The sequence below is a fragment of the Pan troglodytes genome, chromosome 5 (assembly GCF_028858775.2).
Source record: "Pan troglodytes isolate AG18354 chromosome 5, NHGRI_mPanTro3-v2.0_pri, whole genome shotgun sequence".
NCBI lineage: Eukaryota > Metazoa > Chordata > Mammalia > Primates > Hominidae > Pan > Pan troglodytes.
In genome coordinates, this window is record NC_072403.2 from 73,976,447 (window position 1) to 73,995,826 (window position 19,380).

General features: G+C 32.4%; 1 protein-coding gene across 2 annotated transcripts in view; it reads right to left on the reverse strand.

The window, feature by feature from the left end:
• Positions 1 to 19,380, reverse strand: part of LOC129144272 (protein eyes shut homolog) — a 773,546-nt gene that overhangs the window by 108,571 nt on the left and 645,595 nt on the right. The window contains exon 14 of one of the 2 annotated variants that reach the window (XM_063813143.1): positions 1,960 to 2,253. The exons of the other annotated variant lie outside the window; for it this stretch is intronic. Within the exon in view, the coding sequence (XP_063669213.1) occupies positions 2,081 to 2,253 (173 nt within the window). The 3' untranslated portion in view covers positions 1,960 to 2,080. Of the gene's footprint in view, positions 1 to 1,959; positions 2,254 to 19,380 lie in introns of those variants that run through there. 2 annotated transcript variants of the gene reach the window in all.

Here is a 19,380-nt window from a genome sequence, read left to right on the forward strand (position 1 = left end):
TTCTAATTAAAAACTGAATAGAAGCTGCACAGCCTGTGTAAGTTATAAGGCAGTGTCACTAATTATCTGTTACTTGAATTTTAAATAGTTATAGGCAGCTTTAGGAAAGCATGTATAGAATTAGCAATCCAAACCAAACCAGTTTCCTGAAAACACTGTTGAGATATTACTGATTTCCTAATTATTGGGTCTTACATGCCTTCTAATTACCCTTACAATTTATATCCTTTCTTTTTCCATGAAAATACATAAACTATAGTCATCTACTATCAACAGGTAACACATTAAATAATCCCCATGATATCCATGCAAGACAATGATTCTTGTATTAATTGCTGATCTTCTTCAGAGGCTAAACCTTTACTTAACTTTTCAATGCTTACATTTCAACTTTTATGTCACAAAGTCCAGTATGCTATTCATACTTATGAAGTTAAACAGAAACAAAGTATTTCAAATGTAAGACCCAAAATGCCAGATGCATATTTGTGTATATGTGGTAAAACCCAACACTGAAGTATATTTCTTTAGTTGTGCGAGGTCGTTTCTGGTGCTAAAATGGAACTGGTGATGACAACAGTTCACACCAAGAAAAAACAATCAAAACTCTGCCACCCACCCTACCAAGCAAACACTGCTCACAGGATCATTTGACCTCATTTTTACATGCATTGTTCATTCTACGGGAAAGATAAAGCTGGCAAATTCCACCAGATGAAGGTAAACTATTTTTTAAAATGTTTCTTGACACTGTAATTCTATACATGACTGAAAGTATTTTTAAGGACTGAGAAGAAAGTTATTTAATATAATTTTTGTTGTATTTTATTTAATTAAAAACAGTTGTTTTAACTTACTTTTAATTTTACCAAGTATTATATACCATGAATATTATGAGTTAACAGGATTTTATTAATTTAGAAAGTAGCCAATAGTGCCATGTTAGGAAAATACATGATCATGGAAATTTCCCAGAACTCCAAATGTTTAGTTTAACTTTGGCATAAATTGTAGAGGAAGAACAAATGGTAAACTGAATTTAAGCAGGGTCTCCCTCTTATAGAGAACTGCAATACTCATTGAATTATTCCTTAATATCACAATTAAGTTGATAATTTATTTTTATGAAAGTTTGTACTTTTGATTAAAATAATCATAGGATAAATCAGTCTATGATTTCATAGAAGGTAAATTGAGTTACAGAAAATCTTTGTCTAGCCTTAGCCTTTTAAGTATATTAGTACCTCGGAAATCCTACTTGAAAGTCAGCTGATATGGAAAATATGCCCATGCAAACATCATCTAAATTTCTTTCTCAAGTGAAATTTTGACAAAGGGGCATACATATACCAATAAGAATGCTGACAAATAGCATATGCAGGTTCCCAAAGCCTATGATATTGGCCATTCTGCTTCCTGAAGAGGGAAAGATAAATTCAAAGAATATATTTACCTATTTATGTTTAATTTATTGAATATAGATGCTGTTAATGTTTTTCTTAAATGTAAAACATGTCCCAAATTTATATTAAAAATTCATTATTTTATATTTCTAATATGGCAATCAGCTATTCAAGTAGAAAACAGGAAGGAGGATACAGCTGAACAGTTCATAAAGACATAAAACAGATGTGTATTTTGTTAACAGTTTCCAATTTTGGTCCTTGCAAACTTATTTAGGAAAAATGAGAGAACACTTTGATAACATGGTCTTGAGAGGTCTATATTAATACATGTCAAATAATACTTATTGAGAGTATTTTTATGTTGATCTTAGATAAGAGAATAGTATCTTGAGCTCTGTAATTAAAACATAGAAGACATAGTATGCTTGACATGTATTATCAGAACATGAAGGAACCCAGTGTGGTCAAGGGATCAAATTTGTGTTGCACTGTTTTGGAAAGCAATATGAGCCCTAAAGCCTGGAAATTAAAAAAAAAAACTTAGAGCCTTATATAAGAAACATGAATTTTAATTGAAATTCTCTACTTTAGAATGTACAGCTTTATCAAGAAGATAATAAAGAAGAGATTAATTAGCTTGTCTGGATTCTGGCAGCAGATTCCATCATGTTGGCCTAAGAGTTGCAATGGATAACCTCATCCCATCTTAAATTACGGTGGTGCTGTGATAGCCTTACGTTTGTTATGCTATAAAAAATATTAAACTTCAGTGGTTTTTCATGTCTGTAGTTCTTTTGGAACATGCTTCCTGAAAATGATGATGGTTTATAGATCACGTTCTGTAGAACTGTAAAATATTTAGCAGGAGTGAATGAGACAGAACTTCTTGCTACTTCACTGTAAATCTACTAACCTCTCTAAAATATGAATCAGAAGAATAAAATATAAATCAAAATAGAACGGGGGACTCACCAAACCAAGTATTACAAAAAATAATATGTATTATCAAACACCAATAAATTTTCCCTGACATCTAATGTTGGTCTTACATTTATTAACAAATGTAACCTTTGAAGTACAACTTTACATGAAAACCTATTTTAAGGAATCATAAAGAGAAGGCAATGATGGGATTATATAACAATTTTTCATTTCCATATGAGAATATAAATTATTAAGCTTATCATTTTTCTTTTTATTTTAGTAACAAAGACATTACTGAATGTTGCCAACAGATTTAACATTGGCAAATCATCTGACATACAGCTTAATCTCCTATGATACAATATATGTATATATAGATGTAATTATGTTGTATGAACAAAATTGTTATAGCACATTCTGGAATTGATTACCTTGAAACTAAAGTAATAGATTAGAGTTACTTGAAATTTAGTTGCATAGTAAGGCTAAATCTTACATAAACATGCTACAATTACATTGACAGAATAAAAGATTTTTACTAAAATATCATACATAGCCTTAAGTGTATGCTTGAGTAATCACAACGTATATATAGCTTTTTTCTTAAAGATAACATAAGGACTCTGACTTCATAAAGATTGAAGAATATGAGAAATAGGACACACCAAGCCACATGATACAAAATAATAAAAGCTACAAGAAAAAAATGCTATAACAGGGACACAGTTTGGGAAATTTTTAAAGCAAGCTTCACCCACAAACCCAACAGATGGTAAATCTACATCTGTTTACACAGCTTATAATGACCACTTTCGTATGTAGAAAAAAGGCTGTGAAAGAGAACAAAAAACCAAACACCGCATATTCTCACTCATAGGTGGGAATTGAACAATGAGATCACATGGACACAGGAAGGGGAATATCACACTCTGGGGACTGTGGTGGGGAGGGGGGAGGGGGAGGGATAGCATTGGGAGATATACCTAATGCTAGATGACAAGTTAGTGGGTGCAGCAAACCAGCATGGCACATGTATACATATGTAACTAACCTGCACAATGTGCACATGTACCCTAAAACTTAAAGTATAATTAAAAAAAAAAAAAAGAAGAAAAAAAAAAAAAAAAGAATTGCTGGAACCTGGGAAACAGAGGCTGCAGTGAGCCGAGATCACACCACTACACTCCAGCCTGGGCAAAGAGCAAGACTTTGTCTAAAGAAAAAAAGAAAGGAAGAAAAAAAGAAAGAAAAGTGTCTGAGACCTAGTAAATGACATATAAATGTTGCTATTAAAATGTCTTTTTATTTTATTTTGATACAGATATATAATAGCTGGATACTTAGTCTTACATACCAGAAGATTTTAAATAAATAATCTTTTTCTTGGAAAAAAAAAAAGAAAGAGAACATAATTTTATATAAAGCACACTCCACATTACATTTATATGGCTGTAAATATGGCCTAGAACTTTCCATTGCTCATCATTGTCCACAAATATTTCTCACTCTTTTCCATTAAACTAAGCACAAGATACATCAGTTGATAGCACTGATTTCTAAATACAAATTTCAAAAATATTTGTAATTTCTCTGTCCACCTTTGAAAAAGGAAATTGCCATTAGACTTTAACATTCTACAAATTCCAAAACTCTTTATGACCAGAATAGAGTCCCCAACATTTGCTTAAGCCAATCACTGATGATTTATGACAATTTAAAGTCAATTGATATGTCAACAGTAGTTGGAAAAAGTTTGTGAATAATACCAAGAACAAAATGTCTTAAAAGATTTTAGAAGATAATTCGATCTTCTAAAGTTTCATCTGACAATGAATTTTAAAACCAGAAAAAAATAGCTGACATTCGTGTTAGCAAGCATTTTTTATTCCACATTCTCTATGCTTGACTGATCCATAAATTGTTGCAAATCATCTAAGTGAAGCACTAAATATAAAAAGATGAGCACTGGAAATTTTCATAAGAAATTACATTTGTATGTATTATAATATGATAATACATATCACATTTAACTCATATTGCAACTAAATACTAACAGAAATTTTGGCAGCTGTTAAAAAGTTCAAATATTCACTCATGTAAAAATATGACATCTATTTTTTTCTTAAACTAAGATTATTTTTTGTTCATGGATACAGATACAAATAACCTCTCTCTAAAGTCACTCCTTATATAGTTTCATTCATTTCACAAAAGCCAGCCTGAACATGTCACACACTGAAATTCAAAAGGTTTTAATGAAAAAGTCTCTTTTATTTTTTGGAACAGTACCATTGGGATATCTGAAAAGGGTAATACAGTTAGAGAGACTGTGAAAATGGTTCTATCACAAACAAAAATAGTAGGTCAAGAAAAGGAAAGGATGTTTTAAGGTAAGATAATATCATTCATTGAATTTGGATCTACTGAGTTTGAAGCATTGATAGAATGTTCAACTGGAAACAGTTTTCAGACATTTGGAATATAATAGTAAGGCAAGCATAGGAGATGTGCTTAAGCTATAGTAACAACTTTTAGATACTATACCAGTCATAGTTAAAGTTACAAACTATGCAGGATATCCAAGGTAAATAATGAAGACAGAGAAGCACAAGAAAAGATTATTTGAGCAAAGCATATCATTTGAGTGGTATGAGAAACAAGAGATAAGAAAACCTTACTGGAATAAATGGTGCTCTCAAAAAAATTAAAATGAAGAAAAATAAAGAACAAGAAAAGAGTGTTGTTTGTGGTCATAAGTGACCAGACAGGAAATTATTCATAAAGCATTTCTCACTGGTTTTATAAATGAGTAACAAATATGAATAAACAGGTATCAGATCCTGAAGTGTAAGTTTATATATGAAGGTGAAGATTTTAACAAGTGGACTTGAGATCATGGATCATGATGAAATAATATCAATAATGGTGAATGACAATGAGTCAAAAGTTTTGTGTGATAAAATATTCTAATTTAATAAAATCAACAAACAACTGACTCAATGAATATACAAGAACCATAACCTTTGTAGAACTTACTAATTTACACACAAGGCATAGGTATGCTTAGTTAGTTGTGCTTGTTACCAAAATGCCAATGAGATGTTTATTTTCCCCCAAATCTTTACTGAGTTATCATTAACAAATAAAAATTGCATATATTTCTTATATGCTTTGATGTTTTGATATATGTAATACATTGTGGAATAATTGCCACAATCAAGATAATTAACATTCTTCACCTCACATAATTAAGTGTGTGTTTGTGTGTGTGTGTGTGTGTGTGTGTGAGAGAGCACTTATGATCTATTTTCTTAGGACATTTTAAATCCACAATACAGAATTGTTAACTATGTTCACATTGCTGTACATTAGATTTTCAGAAATTATTCCTCTTACATAACTAAAACTTTTTATCCCTTGACCAAGATCTTGCCATTTCCTGATCCTCTCAGCTTCTGGGAACTAAAATTCTACTCTTCATCAGTTGTCCTTGTTATGCATAGCTAAATGTATACTTAAAACCAACATTGTAAAGCAATGTAGAAGTCAGGAAGGAGCTCTGGTCCCTGTATGTTGACTTCCCAGACAAAAATTAGAAATTGACACAGAAATAGCAAGATGATTTAGTGAAGAGTAAAGATTCACAACACAAAACTTAGGTTATAATTTTACTTTTATATAATGACATTTTATTTAAAAAAAAACTATAACAATAGTAAACTATATTGAAATAATAACTTTCTATATACTTTTCACTTAAATCAAAAGCCTTACTTGTCTATATTAACTTCCATTCTTCATCCACATAAAATCCTGGGATTTAAGTTTCTCCACCACTTAAAGTCTATGTGAAAAGTGAGGAAGTATTTTCAACAATCCAAATTTCAGTTCCTTATCTATAAATTAGAGATAGTAATGTCTATGCAAAGATTTTAAGAATTAAATGATTATATAATTTTGCAATTATTTTGTAAAATTTGAAAGCTTACCTAAATGGTGGGTAACATCATTTGAAATTATTGGCATTAAGTTGCAGTAAAATACATGCTAATTATAAATAACTAGAACATGTTAATTTTAAGAAAATTAAAATCCTTCATAATTGTGAAATAATGGAATTTTTAGGTATATGTTTTTCATATGTCAGTTCATATCATTATCATATACCTTTGTATTCTGGTTTTTAACTTAGCACTATGATAATTTAAGTGTTTTCCAAATCATTACTTATTTTAAAAAGTGTCTTAATGCCTGTATAAACATAACATTAATTTGTGAGTGTTTCAATTAACTAAGGGAATTTGTAATTTTTAACTTAGCATTTTGAGTACTTTCAGAATTTTTTATAAACAAGACTATATTCAAAAATCTTTACTGGCAACCAATTTGTCTGCCAAGATTTCATTAGAAAAAAATGTCAAGAAGTAATTTAGCCAGGTTAAAAAGCAACCACATTTCAAAGACTTTGATGTAAATTATCAAATTGGCCACTAGAAATAATTTGCGATTATTCATCCATTTGCAATTTGAGCAATAGTTCATGGCATATACCCTCCGAAATAAAATGGGCATTATGTTAATATCTTTCTAATGTGTTAGAAGAAATATTCTATTTTATTATTATATTAATTTGCCAATTAAGTGTTTGTCATAGCAGTTGAGTCTTTTACTATATTTCAGGATTGTTTGTAGTTTGTAAACATGTTTAGCTATACGATTATGCTATATATATTCTTTTGTATCTGTCTTTTTTTAGCAAGTTTGTTCTCTTTCCAATTCAGTATCTGTGTATGTGCATATAGGTACATATACCCTCACATATACATACATAATTATTTTAAGTCTGAATTTCATTCAGAGATGGCTTTAACCAGTTTCTCTAAATGGACAAATGAACAATTTTTTTCATATTGGCAAATTTTATACGTAATCTACATAGATCACTGTCTTTTTGTGTTAATGATATAATTATTTGGAGTCATTTCCATGAAGAGTAATTAGTGAGTTTAAAACATGTACCTATGTTACTTGATGTTACTCATTGTAAAAATGCCTTCCAGAGACGTTTTAGCAATGTATAGCACCAGCAACAATGCATCATGTATGAGAATGATTTTTTTTCTCCACAGATCATTCCCAGAATTACATTTCAGTTTGTTAGTCCCTTTCACTTTTGTGGGGCACTAAGGAGTTAAAATAAAATTGACAAATAGGTTTAGCTTGCAAAAACAGACAAATGGGTAGATGGGAGTGAATGTTCCAAGAAATGGGGTCAACTGCAAACAGCTCACTGGCACCCCCCGAGTATCCTGCCACAGGCCCTGAGCTCACCAGCTCACATGCACCCAAGCATCTTGTCTGTAAGCATTCAGACTAAGCAGCATGACCTTATAAAATTTCCCTCTAGCTCCTGCCTCTTTGCAGACAGCAGAGAGCCTTCTTTTTACTATCTTGCCTGTTGCTCCCTTGCAACGTACTGTTCCCTTTTCTCTAATAAATCTGTCTTTCTAAACTTGTTACTGTCTTGGGTAAATTCCTTTACTACCCATGCGCCAGCCTCTGACAGTTGACCATGACAACTTTGTCTAATTTTGACTGAAGTAAAGAGAATGGGGGGTGGAGCCAAGATGGACGAATAGGAACAGCTCCAGACGAAGAAGGCCATTACATAATGGTAAAGGGATCAATTCAACAAGAAGAGCTAACTATCCTAAATATATATGCACCCAATACAGGAGCACCCAGATTCATAAAGCAAGTCCTGAGCGACCTACAAAGAGACTTAGACTCCCACACATTAATAGTGGGAGACTTTAACACCCCACTGTCAACATTAGACAGATCAAAGAGACAGAAAGTTAACAAGGATATCCAGGAATTGAACTCAGCTCTGCACCAAGCAGACATAATAGACATCTACAGAACTCTCCACCCGAAATCAACAGAATATACATTCTTCTCAGCACCACACCACACCTATTCCAAAATTGACCATATAGTTGGAAGTAAAGCACTCCTCAGCAAATGTAAAAGAACAGAAATTATAACAAACTGTCTCTCAGACCACAGTGCAATCAAACTAGAACTCAGGATTAAGAAACTCACTCAAAACCGCTCAACTACATGGAAACTGAACAACCTGCTCCTGAATGACTACTGGGTACATAACAAAATGAAGGCAGAAATAAAGATGTCCTTTAAAACCAATGAGAACAAAGACACAACATACCAGAATCTCTGGGACACATTCAAAGCAATGTGTAGAGGGAAATTTATAGCACTAAATGCCTGCAAGAGAAAGCAGGAAACATCTAAAATTGACACCCTAACATCACAATTAAAAGAACTAGAGAAGCAAGAGCAAACACCTTCAAAAGCTAGCAGAAGGCAAGAAATAACTAAGATCAGAGCAGAACTGAAGGAAACAGAGACACAAAAAAACCCTTAAAAAAATCAATGAATCCAGGAGCTGGTTTTTTGAAAGGATCAACAAAATTGATAGACCTCTAGCAAGACTAATAAAGAAGAGAGAAGAATCAAATAGATGTAATAAAAAATGATAAAGGGGATACCACCACCAATCCCACAGAAATACAAACTACCATCAGAGAATACTATAAACACCTCTTCACAAATAAACTAGAAAACCTAGAAGAAATGGATAAATTCCTCGACACATACATCCTCCCAAGACTAAACCAGGAAGAAGTTGAATCTCTGAATAGACTGATAACAGGCTCTGAAATTGAGGCAATAACAGCTTAGCAACCAAAAAAAGTCCAGGACCAGATGGATTCACAGCCGAATTCTACCAGAGGTACAAGGAGGAGCTGTTACCATTCCTTCTGAAACTATTCCAATCATTAGAAAAAGAGGGAATCCTCCCTAACTCATTTTATGAGGCCAGCATCATCCTGATACCAAAGCCTGGCAGAGACACAACATAAAAAGAGAATTTTAGACCAATATCCTTGATGAACATTGATGCAAAAATCCTCAATAAAATACTGGCAAACTGAATCCAGCAGCACATCAAAAAGCTTATCCACCATGATCAAGTGGGCTTCATCCCTGGGATGCAAGGCTGGTTCAACATACGCAAATCAATAAATGTAATCCAGCATATAAACAGAACCAAAGACAAAAACCGTATGATTATCTCAATAGATGCAGAAAAGGCCTTTGACAAAATTCAACAACCTTCATGCTAAAAAATCTCAATAAACTACGTATTGATGGGACGTATCTCAAAATAATAAGAGCTATCTACGACAAACCCACAGCCAATATCATACTGAATGGGCAAAAACTGGAAGCATTCCCTTTGAAAACTGGCACAAGACAGGGATGCCCTCTCTCACCACTCCTATTCAACATAGTGTTGGAAGTTCTGGCCAGGGCAGTCAGGCAGGAGAAGGAAATAAAGGGTATTCAATTAGGAAAAGAGAAAGTCAAATTGTCCCTGTTTGCAGACAACATGATTGTATATCTAGAAAACCCCATGGTCTCAGCCAAAGTCTCCTTAAGCTGATAAGCAACTTCAGCAAAGTCTCAGGATACAAAATCAATGTGCAAAAATCACAAGCATTCTTATACACCAATAACAGACAAACAGAGAGCCAAATCATGAGTGAACTCCCATTCACAATTGCTTCAAAGAGAATAAAATACCTAGGAATCCAACTTACAAGGGATGTGAAGGACCTCTTCAAGGAGAACTACAAACCACTGCTCAACGAAATAAAAGAAGATACAAACAAGTGGAAGAACATTCTATGCTCATGGGTAGGAAGAATCAATATCGTGAAAATGGCCATACTGACCAAGGTAATTTATAGATTCAATGCCATCCCCATCAAGCTAGCAATGACTGTCTTCACAGAATTGGAAAAAACTGCTTTAAAGTTCATATGGAACCAAAAAAGAGCCTGCATTGCCAAGTCAATTCTAAGCCAAAAGAACAAAGCTGGAGGCATCACCCTACCTGACTTCAAACTATACTACAAGGCTACAGTAACCAAAACAGCATGGTACTGGAACCAAAACAGAGATATAGACCAATGGAACAGAACAGAGACCTCAGAAATAATGCTGCATATCTACAACCATGTGATCTTTGACAAACCTGAGAAAAACAAGCAATGGGGAAAGGATTCCCTATTTAATAAATGGTGCTGGGAAAACTGGCTAGCCATATGTAGAAAGCTGAAACTGGATCCCTTCCTTACACCTCATACAAAAATTAATTCAAGATGGATTAAAGACTTAAATGTTAGACCTGAAACCATAAAAACCCTAGAAGAAAACCTAGGCAATACCATTCAGGACATAGGCATGGGCAAGGACTTCATGTCTAAAACACAAAAAGCAATGGCAACAAAAGCCAAAATTGACAAATGGGATCTAATTAAACTAAGGAGCTTCTGCACAGCAAAAGAAACTACCATCAGAGTGAACAGGCAACATACAGAGTGGGAGAAAATTTTTGCAATCTACTCATCTGACAAAGGGCTAATATCCAGAATCTACAATGGACTCAAACAAATTTACAAGAAAAAAACAAACAACCCTATCAAAAAATGGGTGAAGGATATGAACAAACACTTTTCAAAAGAAGACATTTATGCAGCCAAAAGACACATGAAAAAATGCTCACCATCACTGGCCATCAGGGAAATGCAAATCAAAACCACAATGAGATATCATCTCACACCAGTTAGAATGGCAATCATTAAAAAGTCAGGAAACAACAGGTGCTGGAGAGGATGTGGAGAAATAGGAACACTTTCACACTGTTGGTGGGACTGTAAACTAGTTCAACCATTGTGGAAATCAGTGTGGCGATTCCTTAGGGATCTAGAACTAGAAATACCATTTGACCCAGCCATCCCATTACTGGATATATACCCAAAGGACTATAAATCATGCTGCTATAAAGACACATGCACACGTATGTTTATTACGGCACTATTCACAATAGCAAAGACTTGGAACCAACCCAAATGTCCAACAAGGATAGACTGGATTAAGAAAATGTGTCACATATACACCATGGAATACTATGCAGCCATAAAAAATAATGAGTTCATGTCCTTTGTAGGGACATGGATGAAGCTGGAAACCATCATTCTCAGCAAACTATAGCAAGGACAAAAAACCAAACACCGCATGTTCTCACTCATAGGTGGGAATTGAACAATGAGAACACATGGACACAGGAAGGGGAACATCACACACCGGGGCCTGTTTTGGGTAGGGGGAGGGGGGAGGGATAGTATTAGGAGATATACCTAATGTTAAATGACGAGATAATGGGTGCAGCACACCAACATGGCATATGTATACATATGTAACTAACCTGTAGGTTGTGCACATGTACCCTAAAACTAAAGTATAATAAAAATATATATAATAATAAAATAAAAAAACAAATCCAACTTTAAATAAAGGGGGTGTTAAATGTTAAAAGAAAAAAGAGAATGAAACTTATTTTTAAAATTTGAACACAATAGGCTATTAATGAAACTTTATTTAAATCTTTATATTTTTCCAGGCCAATTTTAAAGTTTTTAAAAGTTTTGTTTTTTTAATTCTGTGCCCATTTTTAGTAAATATAGTATATTTTTCTTAATGGTTCTTAAGGTTTTACATCATAATAATGCAAACATTTCTCCAAATACTTGATGTTTAGTATTTCCACGTCACTGCATTTAGCGCATTTTCATGATTTTTTAAATTTCCTTGACATGTTTTGTATTTCCTTGACATATATAATATTATTAAAACACACACTCAATCATAATTTAAATGCTAACCCTCACAAATCTATTAGTCTCAATTTTGTTTAATTGGTTTTTTTTGTAGTAGATATATAATTTTTTATAGTGAATTACATCAATCTTTTCTGTTTACTTCTTTTATACTTTGTAAGGAATTGGATAAGTCTCAAACAAGACAGTTACTCATCATTCTGGGTTTTTTGTTTTGTTTTGTTTTTTGAGACAAGATCTCACTCTATCACCCAGGCTGGAGTGCAGAGGCACAATCTTGACTCACCGCATCCTTGACCTCTCTGGCTCAAGTGATCCTCCCACCTCAGCCTCTTAAGTAGCTGGGAATACAGTCACACACCACCACGCCTGGCTGATTTTTTGTATTTTTTTGTAGAGACAGGATTTCCTCATGTTGCCCATGCTGGTCTCAAACTCCTGAGCTCAAGCGATCTTCCTGCTGTGGCCTTGAAAACTGCTGGGATTACAAGCAAGTGGCACTGTGCCCAGCCTCTATTCTGTTCTTCATTCATCTGCATTTATGTTTAAAATTTCAACTTTTAAAATTTAATTTTTAAATGTTGAGAAATAAAGGACAGTATTTTTTTCATATAGTTATTACCTGAACATTTATTAAATGATTATTTAGCATAATGCCATATGTTCTCATTCTTAATGTGTTTGTAATCTCTCAATTGGTTGCATTTTCCATCTGTCAAAAGGTCTCACTTAAACATTTTAAGCTTTGCTAAGTACCTTTTAAAAAGTGTAAAAAGGGTGATACACCACAAATTTCACCAGAATTTTTAAAGTATATATTCCTATTTATAATTCCAAATACAATTTCAGAGTTATTTTGAGTTTCTAAAGGATCTTCTTTAAATTGTATATGGAATTTTGATGATGTGATAAAAGTGAAAATACATATCTTATAGTACTAAAAAGTTTATTTGGAAATACAGTATGTTCTCCACTCATATCCTTCTTCCTTAATTACTTTATCAAATTTTGTGTTTGTGTTACCAGTTATGATATATTTCTTGTTTAATATTTTTTCTTCTAATTTTATATGCTTTTGAACTATTATAAGTGTACTGATTTTATTATACTTTCTACCCAGTTAGTATTTTATATTTTCTATTTTTGATTCTCTTGAAACAAATGTGTCATATAGATGGAGACACTGAAGAAAAAAATAGGAAGATTAGGATTAGGGAAAGGTTAGGGAAAAAAAGTGTAGTTGGTATTTTCTTCCATAATCAATGAGTGAAATAAAATTTTCTCAAGCAATGACTGCATTGTTACCTCATCCTCCTCCCCAAACAAACATTTTAAGCTGAAATACAGTGTGCCTATACTGCACTTCAAGAAATACTTTAGCTGGATTAATATCTCAATGGAATGGGAATTCCATGGAACATAATTATATCATTTGACTAAAGTAAATTCATAGTCTTTTGTTGCACTGACTTGTCCTTAGTTTAGGGTTAGTTATAAATACTTTCAGAATATGTTATGAATGACTTTAAATAAATTGATAAAGTAAAGTCGCATAAAACATCGTGATGTGTCTTAATCTGTTTGTGCTGCTTTAACAGAATACCACAGACTAGGTAATTTATAAGGAGCAGAAATGTATAGGCTCTTAGTTCTGGAGGCTGGGAACTCCAAGATCAAGCAGGCAGCATTTGATTAGAGCCTTCTTGCTATGCCATAACATGGCAGAAGTCATCACATGGCAGAAAGGCAAACAGTAGGAGAGAGAGCAACAGGAGTCAAACTTACAACCATGATAATGATAACAGCATTAATCTATTCATGAGAGCCAGGACCTCATGACTAGCCATCTTTTAAAAATCCCTTCTCCCAATACTATAAAAATGGCAATTAAATTTCAACAAGAGTTTTGGAGAAAACAAACATTCAAACCATAGCATGATTCAAACAAATAAACAGCAACAAACCGAGAACAAATATATAAATCCTGATTTTAAATTTAAAAATCAACAAAAGGCTAATGCATAAAAATAATCATTCCAATTCCAAATAAATACAGATTCAAATATAAAATAATAACATTAATAATAACATATTTTTAAAACTGAATTTAAAAACAATTAAGAAAAATAACACCTAATGCTGTAAGGGTTTTGTTATTCAGTCTCTGGAAAAAAAGTCTAAAAACCTTCTGGAAAGCAATTTGGCTTCACAAATATAAAACCTCAAATAAATTTATATATTTTGACTTATCAATAAAATCTACCCCATTTCTAGGAAATGTATTATTAAAATATGATAAAACGTTTGGATAAAGATGTGAAGACACTAATGTCTGGCACAACACTATGGAATGTTTATTTTGGATAGATGCATAGCTACAATAAAATATTTTGTTCTAGTATGTAATAAAAATAAATTTGAAGTGGGAAATTTTCATACATATTGTATGTAAAAAGGAAAGACAAACTATATGTGTGATTGATCTGAATTGCTCATAATTTCAAATGTTATATATTGATATAACATTTCATTTTTATCATGAAGAAAGATGCACATAGATCCACTAAAATATTAACAGTCTCTAGATTTTCAGATTCTAGATATTTATAAATCATTTTGATATACTTATTACGTATCTTATGAAGACTAGAGAGTAGAGTACACCAACTTTGTGACATCATGTCCCACACCAAACTAGAACTTTTTCAATACAAGTGTTGACTGAATTTATGCAAGTAGAATTCACATTCAGAACACTCAGACTCACATATTAAGAAATATCTATGGCAGCCATTGCCACCAGCTCTGAAATCTTAGTTTCAGAGCAGCATCCAGTTTTAGAGAGCTGAGCTGAAAGACATTTAGAAAACATCTATTGCATCACGTTTGTTCTACAGATTTGAAAATATGGATCACTGGAGTTTAATCAATTTATTCTAAACACAAAATATTGTAACCAATGGTAGAATTACGATTATAAATAAAGCAGCATAATTTTTCTTGGCTGTTTCCAGCGTGTAACCTACCTTACTTTAATTTCAAAGAAGCCATGAAGACTATGACATGAGTGCTAGGCTCTGTTATATTTCTAAGCTATGTGTTCGTTCTTTTTGTTTTTTCTTAGGAGAATGGCACTGTATTTTGGGCACAGTTCATCAAGGAAAAACAGTTGTCTTAAGCAATGGATTTTAGTGACGGCTAGTTGATTGTTACCTGGCTACTATTAATAGTATGTTCTTGGTTTTATTATATGATTTTATTGAAAAGTTACATAGAAAATAAGAATTTAAAGTAGAAGTCCCAGTTTTACTATGTCCATGATATACACTCAGAACATTGATATTCTCTTTAGAAATGAATATTTAATCTCCACATCCACTTTTGTCAGAAGTAAGTTATTTAATTGCCAAGCACTTTACAAATTACTTCTCTTCACGTATTAGTTCCCTACAATTCCCGAACTATAAACACAGGTATAATACTAACTTGCTTTCTGGTATTGCAGCTAAGAAATTAAGTAGATAATCTGTCTTAGATGTTATCTATTAGCTAACATTTTCACTGATTATTGGAGATATATTAGATAACTTAACTTTGTTCCTGAAATTATTTGAGAGAATTTCACCTCAACAAAAATTGAAGATGAGAATGAGAATTTAATATTCTTTAAGAAAATATTTTGTGCTCCTGTCAATTTGTGAGAGTTAAAATATAGGAAAGATCACGTTTCATATGAAAAATCACAATTCACTACTTCCTCTTGATATGGGATATATGGACAAAAATTACTCTTTAGGCATGTAGAGGTCTAGTGCAATGGTAATGAAATAAGTGGGATGATAGAGTGTGTCTGAGTCCATTGGTTTTAAACTACTCCTGGGTTACTGGTAACTACATATTTGTCACTAAGCCTATTTAATACAGTTCCTTACCTTGGGGATTGAACTATACAACACATGAGTGAGAAATACAGACTGAAATGACAACAAAGATGAAATGATGGAGATAAAAGTACTTTGGAAATGAGATGATAGAATTCACTAAGAATTATGGGTCATTTCAAATTCATAAACATAAATATCTACTTTAAAACATTACAATTCATGGAAAGCACTTATGTCACTTAAAAGATTGGGCTTCAGAACGGTGTCGCCTCTTAGGTTAAGGTGGCAAGTGTAAAAAGTCACCATAGCATCACAGTACTTGAAGACATTTAAATGGAAGTATTAGTTGATACCATGAGACTTTTAATTTTGACATACTATTGTCCTTGATGATATTGGATATATTTCTTCCATAAATAAACAGGTTTTGTTTAAATGGAAAATATGCTGAGGCAAGTAGAACCCCTTTTTTATATTTCCTCAATGAGAAACTGTCTTAGCAGCCAAAGTAACAGCGTTCACTATTATTGCCTCAAGGGTTGGGCAGATTCCAATAGGCTGGGAACACAGGCACTATTTGGGGTTGTATACTCAAGTTTAGACAGAAGCAGTCTGGTCACATGAAACTTAATCTTTTAAAGTGTTATTTAAACACATTCTTTATAGTTTAAATTGTACCAAATTTATTCTAGGCACACACAACATTTATTCAATATTCAATTTACAAATAGAACTTATGTGATTTCTTAGTATAGTTTTTTGGTTTTATATTTTGAGTAAATTTTAAGACCTTCAAACAAGAGAAAAAGCCATCAGAAATAGATTACTCAGGGTAGGGAGGATATCAAAGAATAGAGGTTAATTTAACAATTTCTAGATTTCTTCTTACAGTTTTTTAATGTCAAGTATTAAAATAGCACGCATTTTTTCAACATATTCTAGCCTCAACTGATTTTAGGAAGTCAAACTCATGTCAACATGTCATTTTATAGACATAGAATGGGAAAGAAAATAATAGTACAGCCAGAGTGGCGGGTATTTCCTGCAAGAATATGAATAATTCCAACTTTTTCATGCAGTTTTCACTTCTATTTGAGAATCAGGGCTTATTCTGTTATTATTTTGTGTTTGCTATGTATTTTATATAGTGTTGTCAGTTAAGCAAGTTAAATAAATGCAACTGGTCAAACTGTGAAGACTCAGTAATAAGCATCAAAAATAATTTAGTTTCCAAGAAAAAGCAAACTCTCCTTTGTCAACTGAGAGACACGTCTATTGAGAAAGCGTTTCATTCAAACTTGAGAAAAAGTTTGGTAATTATGGCTAACATTTACTCTGAAAACTTATTGGAATTGGTATATTCATATAAAAATATTGCTAATTTTATTTTTCCCAAATTAATTTTTGCCTTTGAGATTCACTTGAAATTAAAGTAACTTGAAACTAAGCTATGTTCTTTTTTCTTCTAATTTCACTGTCCCTATATATAACAATGGCTTTTCTTAAGATATTAGAGTAGCATTCCTTCGTAACTGATGACTTTTACATTAAACTTTCATGTAAAATTATATTCAAATTTGCTTTCAAGTCTCTTTTTAAAATAACTGTTTTTACTATTCTAAAAATAAATCATAGTGAAAAGTTAATAAAGTATATATACTCATATCAATCTTATTAGAAACACAATGGAAGGTATATCAAATATTTTACAAGTTTCTCAATTCACATTAACCTAGCTCTAGAAGTTTCTTCTGTTCTCAATTCAACTGGAAGATAATTGTCTTGACTAGGAAAAAATGCTAATAATGAGACTGTCAATATATAAACTATAAAAGTTAATGGAAATAAAAAATAATCTTAAATGCATAAAATACTAATGAATACAATGTTCACAATATTAGCATTAAAAGTGGTCTTATTTTCTTAAAAACAGGTTTGTGTTGTAAACAAAATACAAGGAAATCTTCTATTAAAAATACATGCTTGAGATTCATGGTAGCTTAAATTTATCCAGGGAAAATATTTTACAATATGTCTCAGTGGTAGTCAGAACAATCACCTCCAAAGACATTTATATCTTAATCCTCAGAACTTGTGAATGCGCATGAATGCACACAGCAAAGGAGAATTAAGGTTGCAGATGAAATTAATGTTCTAATCAGCTGACTTTAAAATACAGATATTATTCTGAATTATCTGGCAGGTCCCAATGTAATCACAAGGGTCTTTAAAAGTGGAAGAGGAAGGCAGGGAAGAAGTTAGAGTGATGCAATGTGAAAACTCGATCCTTTATTGCATGCAAAAAAAAAAAAAAAAAGATGAAGGAAGAGGGCCAGGAGCCAAGAAATGGGGACAGCTTCTAGAAGATGGAAGAGGCAAGAAAACAAATTGTTTCTTAGGGGCTTCAGAGGGAATGCAGCCTTGCCAGTATCATGACTAGCCCAGTGAGACCCATTTTAATCTTCTGAGCTACAGAACTGTAAAATAAGGAATTTGTGTAGTTTTAAGCCATAAAATTGTGTAATTTGTAAAGGTAACCATATAAAATTAATATAGCTTCTATGAATGCCTCTATCTTAATTATATAGTTACAGTTTTAAATTTTTTTATCATGCATATCCCTTGAAAAGTTGTAAGCAATATAGCATGTGCTTAAGAGGCAAAAAGGTAATATGAAAATTTTTTAAAGTATAATTTATTATATATTTCTGATAGTAATTTGCAATAATGTATTATATGTATTATAAATCAGTGTTAATGTACCAGTCTATATAAATGTCTATATGATTAAACTATTCCTTATTCAATATCAACTTGCCCACTGTAAATCACACTAGTATGCTGTTAATTATTTTGCAAAGATTAGTTCATGATGTTTTCAGGTGGATAATTCATGCTTACGTGTCATATCCTCCTGTACTCTATAAAAGAAATAAAAGCAGCCACAGCACATGTATCACTCTATGGAACATATTAATAAAGTTCTCAAGATCAATGCTGCTGAGTGCTTTTTTGCAGGAGCAGTTTAATGTTAGTATAAAATATTGCCCCATTAAAGCACAGAAGACAATAAAATAAAGCAAAATCAGCACAAATAAAATTTATTAATTATGTCTCAGTGATTGGACCTTTTCTTTTATGTTAAAGAAGGTTTACAATGACAGCAGCATATACTAGAAATGATGGAGTACCTATTTATCCCTGGTAATGCACCTTCTTGGATCACAGTTTGTTAGTTGTCATCACTTAATGTTTATAAAGAGCTCTAAAATTGAAATTACTCCCTAAGTGTCGAGTAGCCTCATCATTCCTGAACAATCCTAATGAAGAAAAGCATATGTGACCATTTTGCAAGCCTCTTCAGAGGAAAGTGAATATTTACCATTGAATAAAACA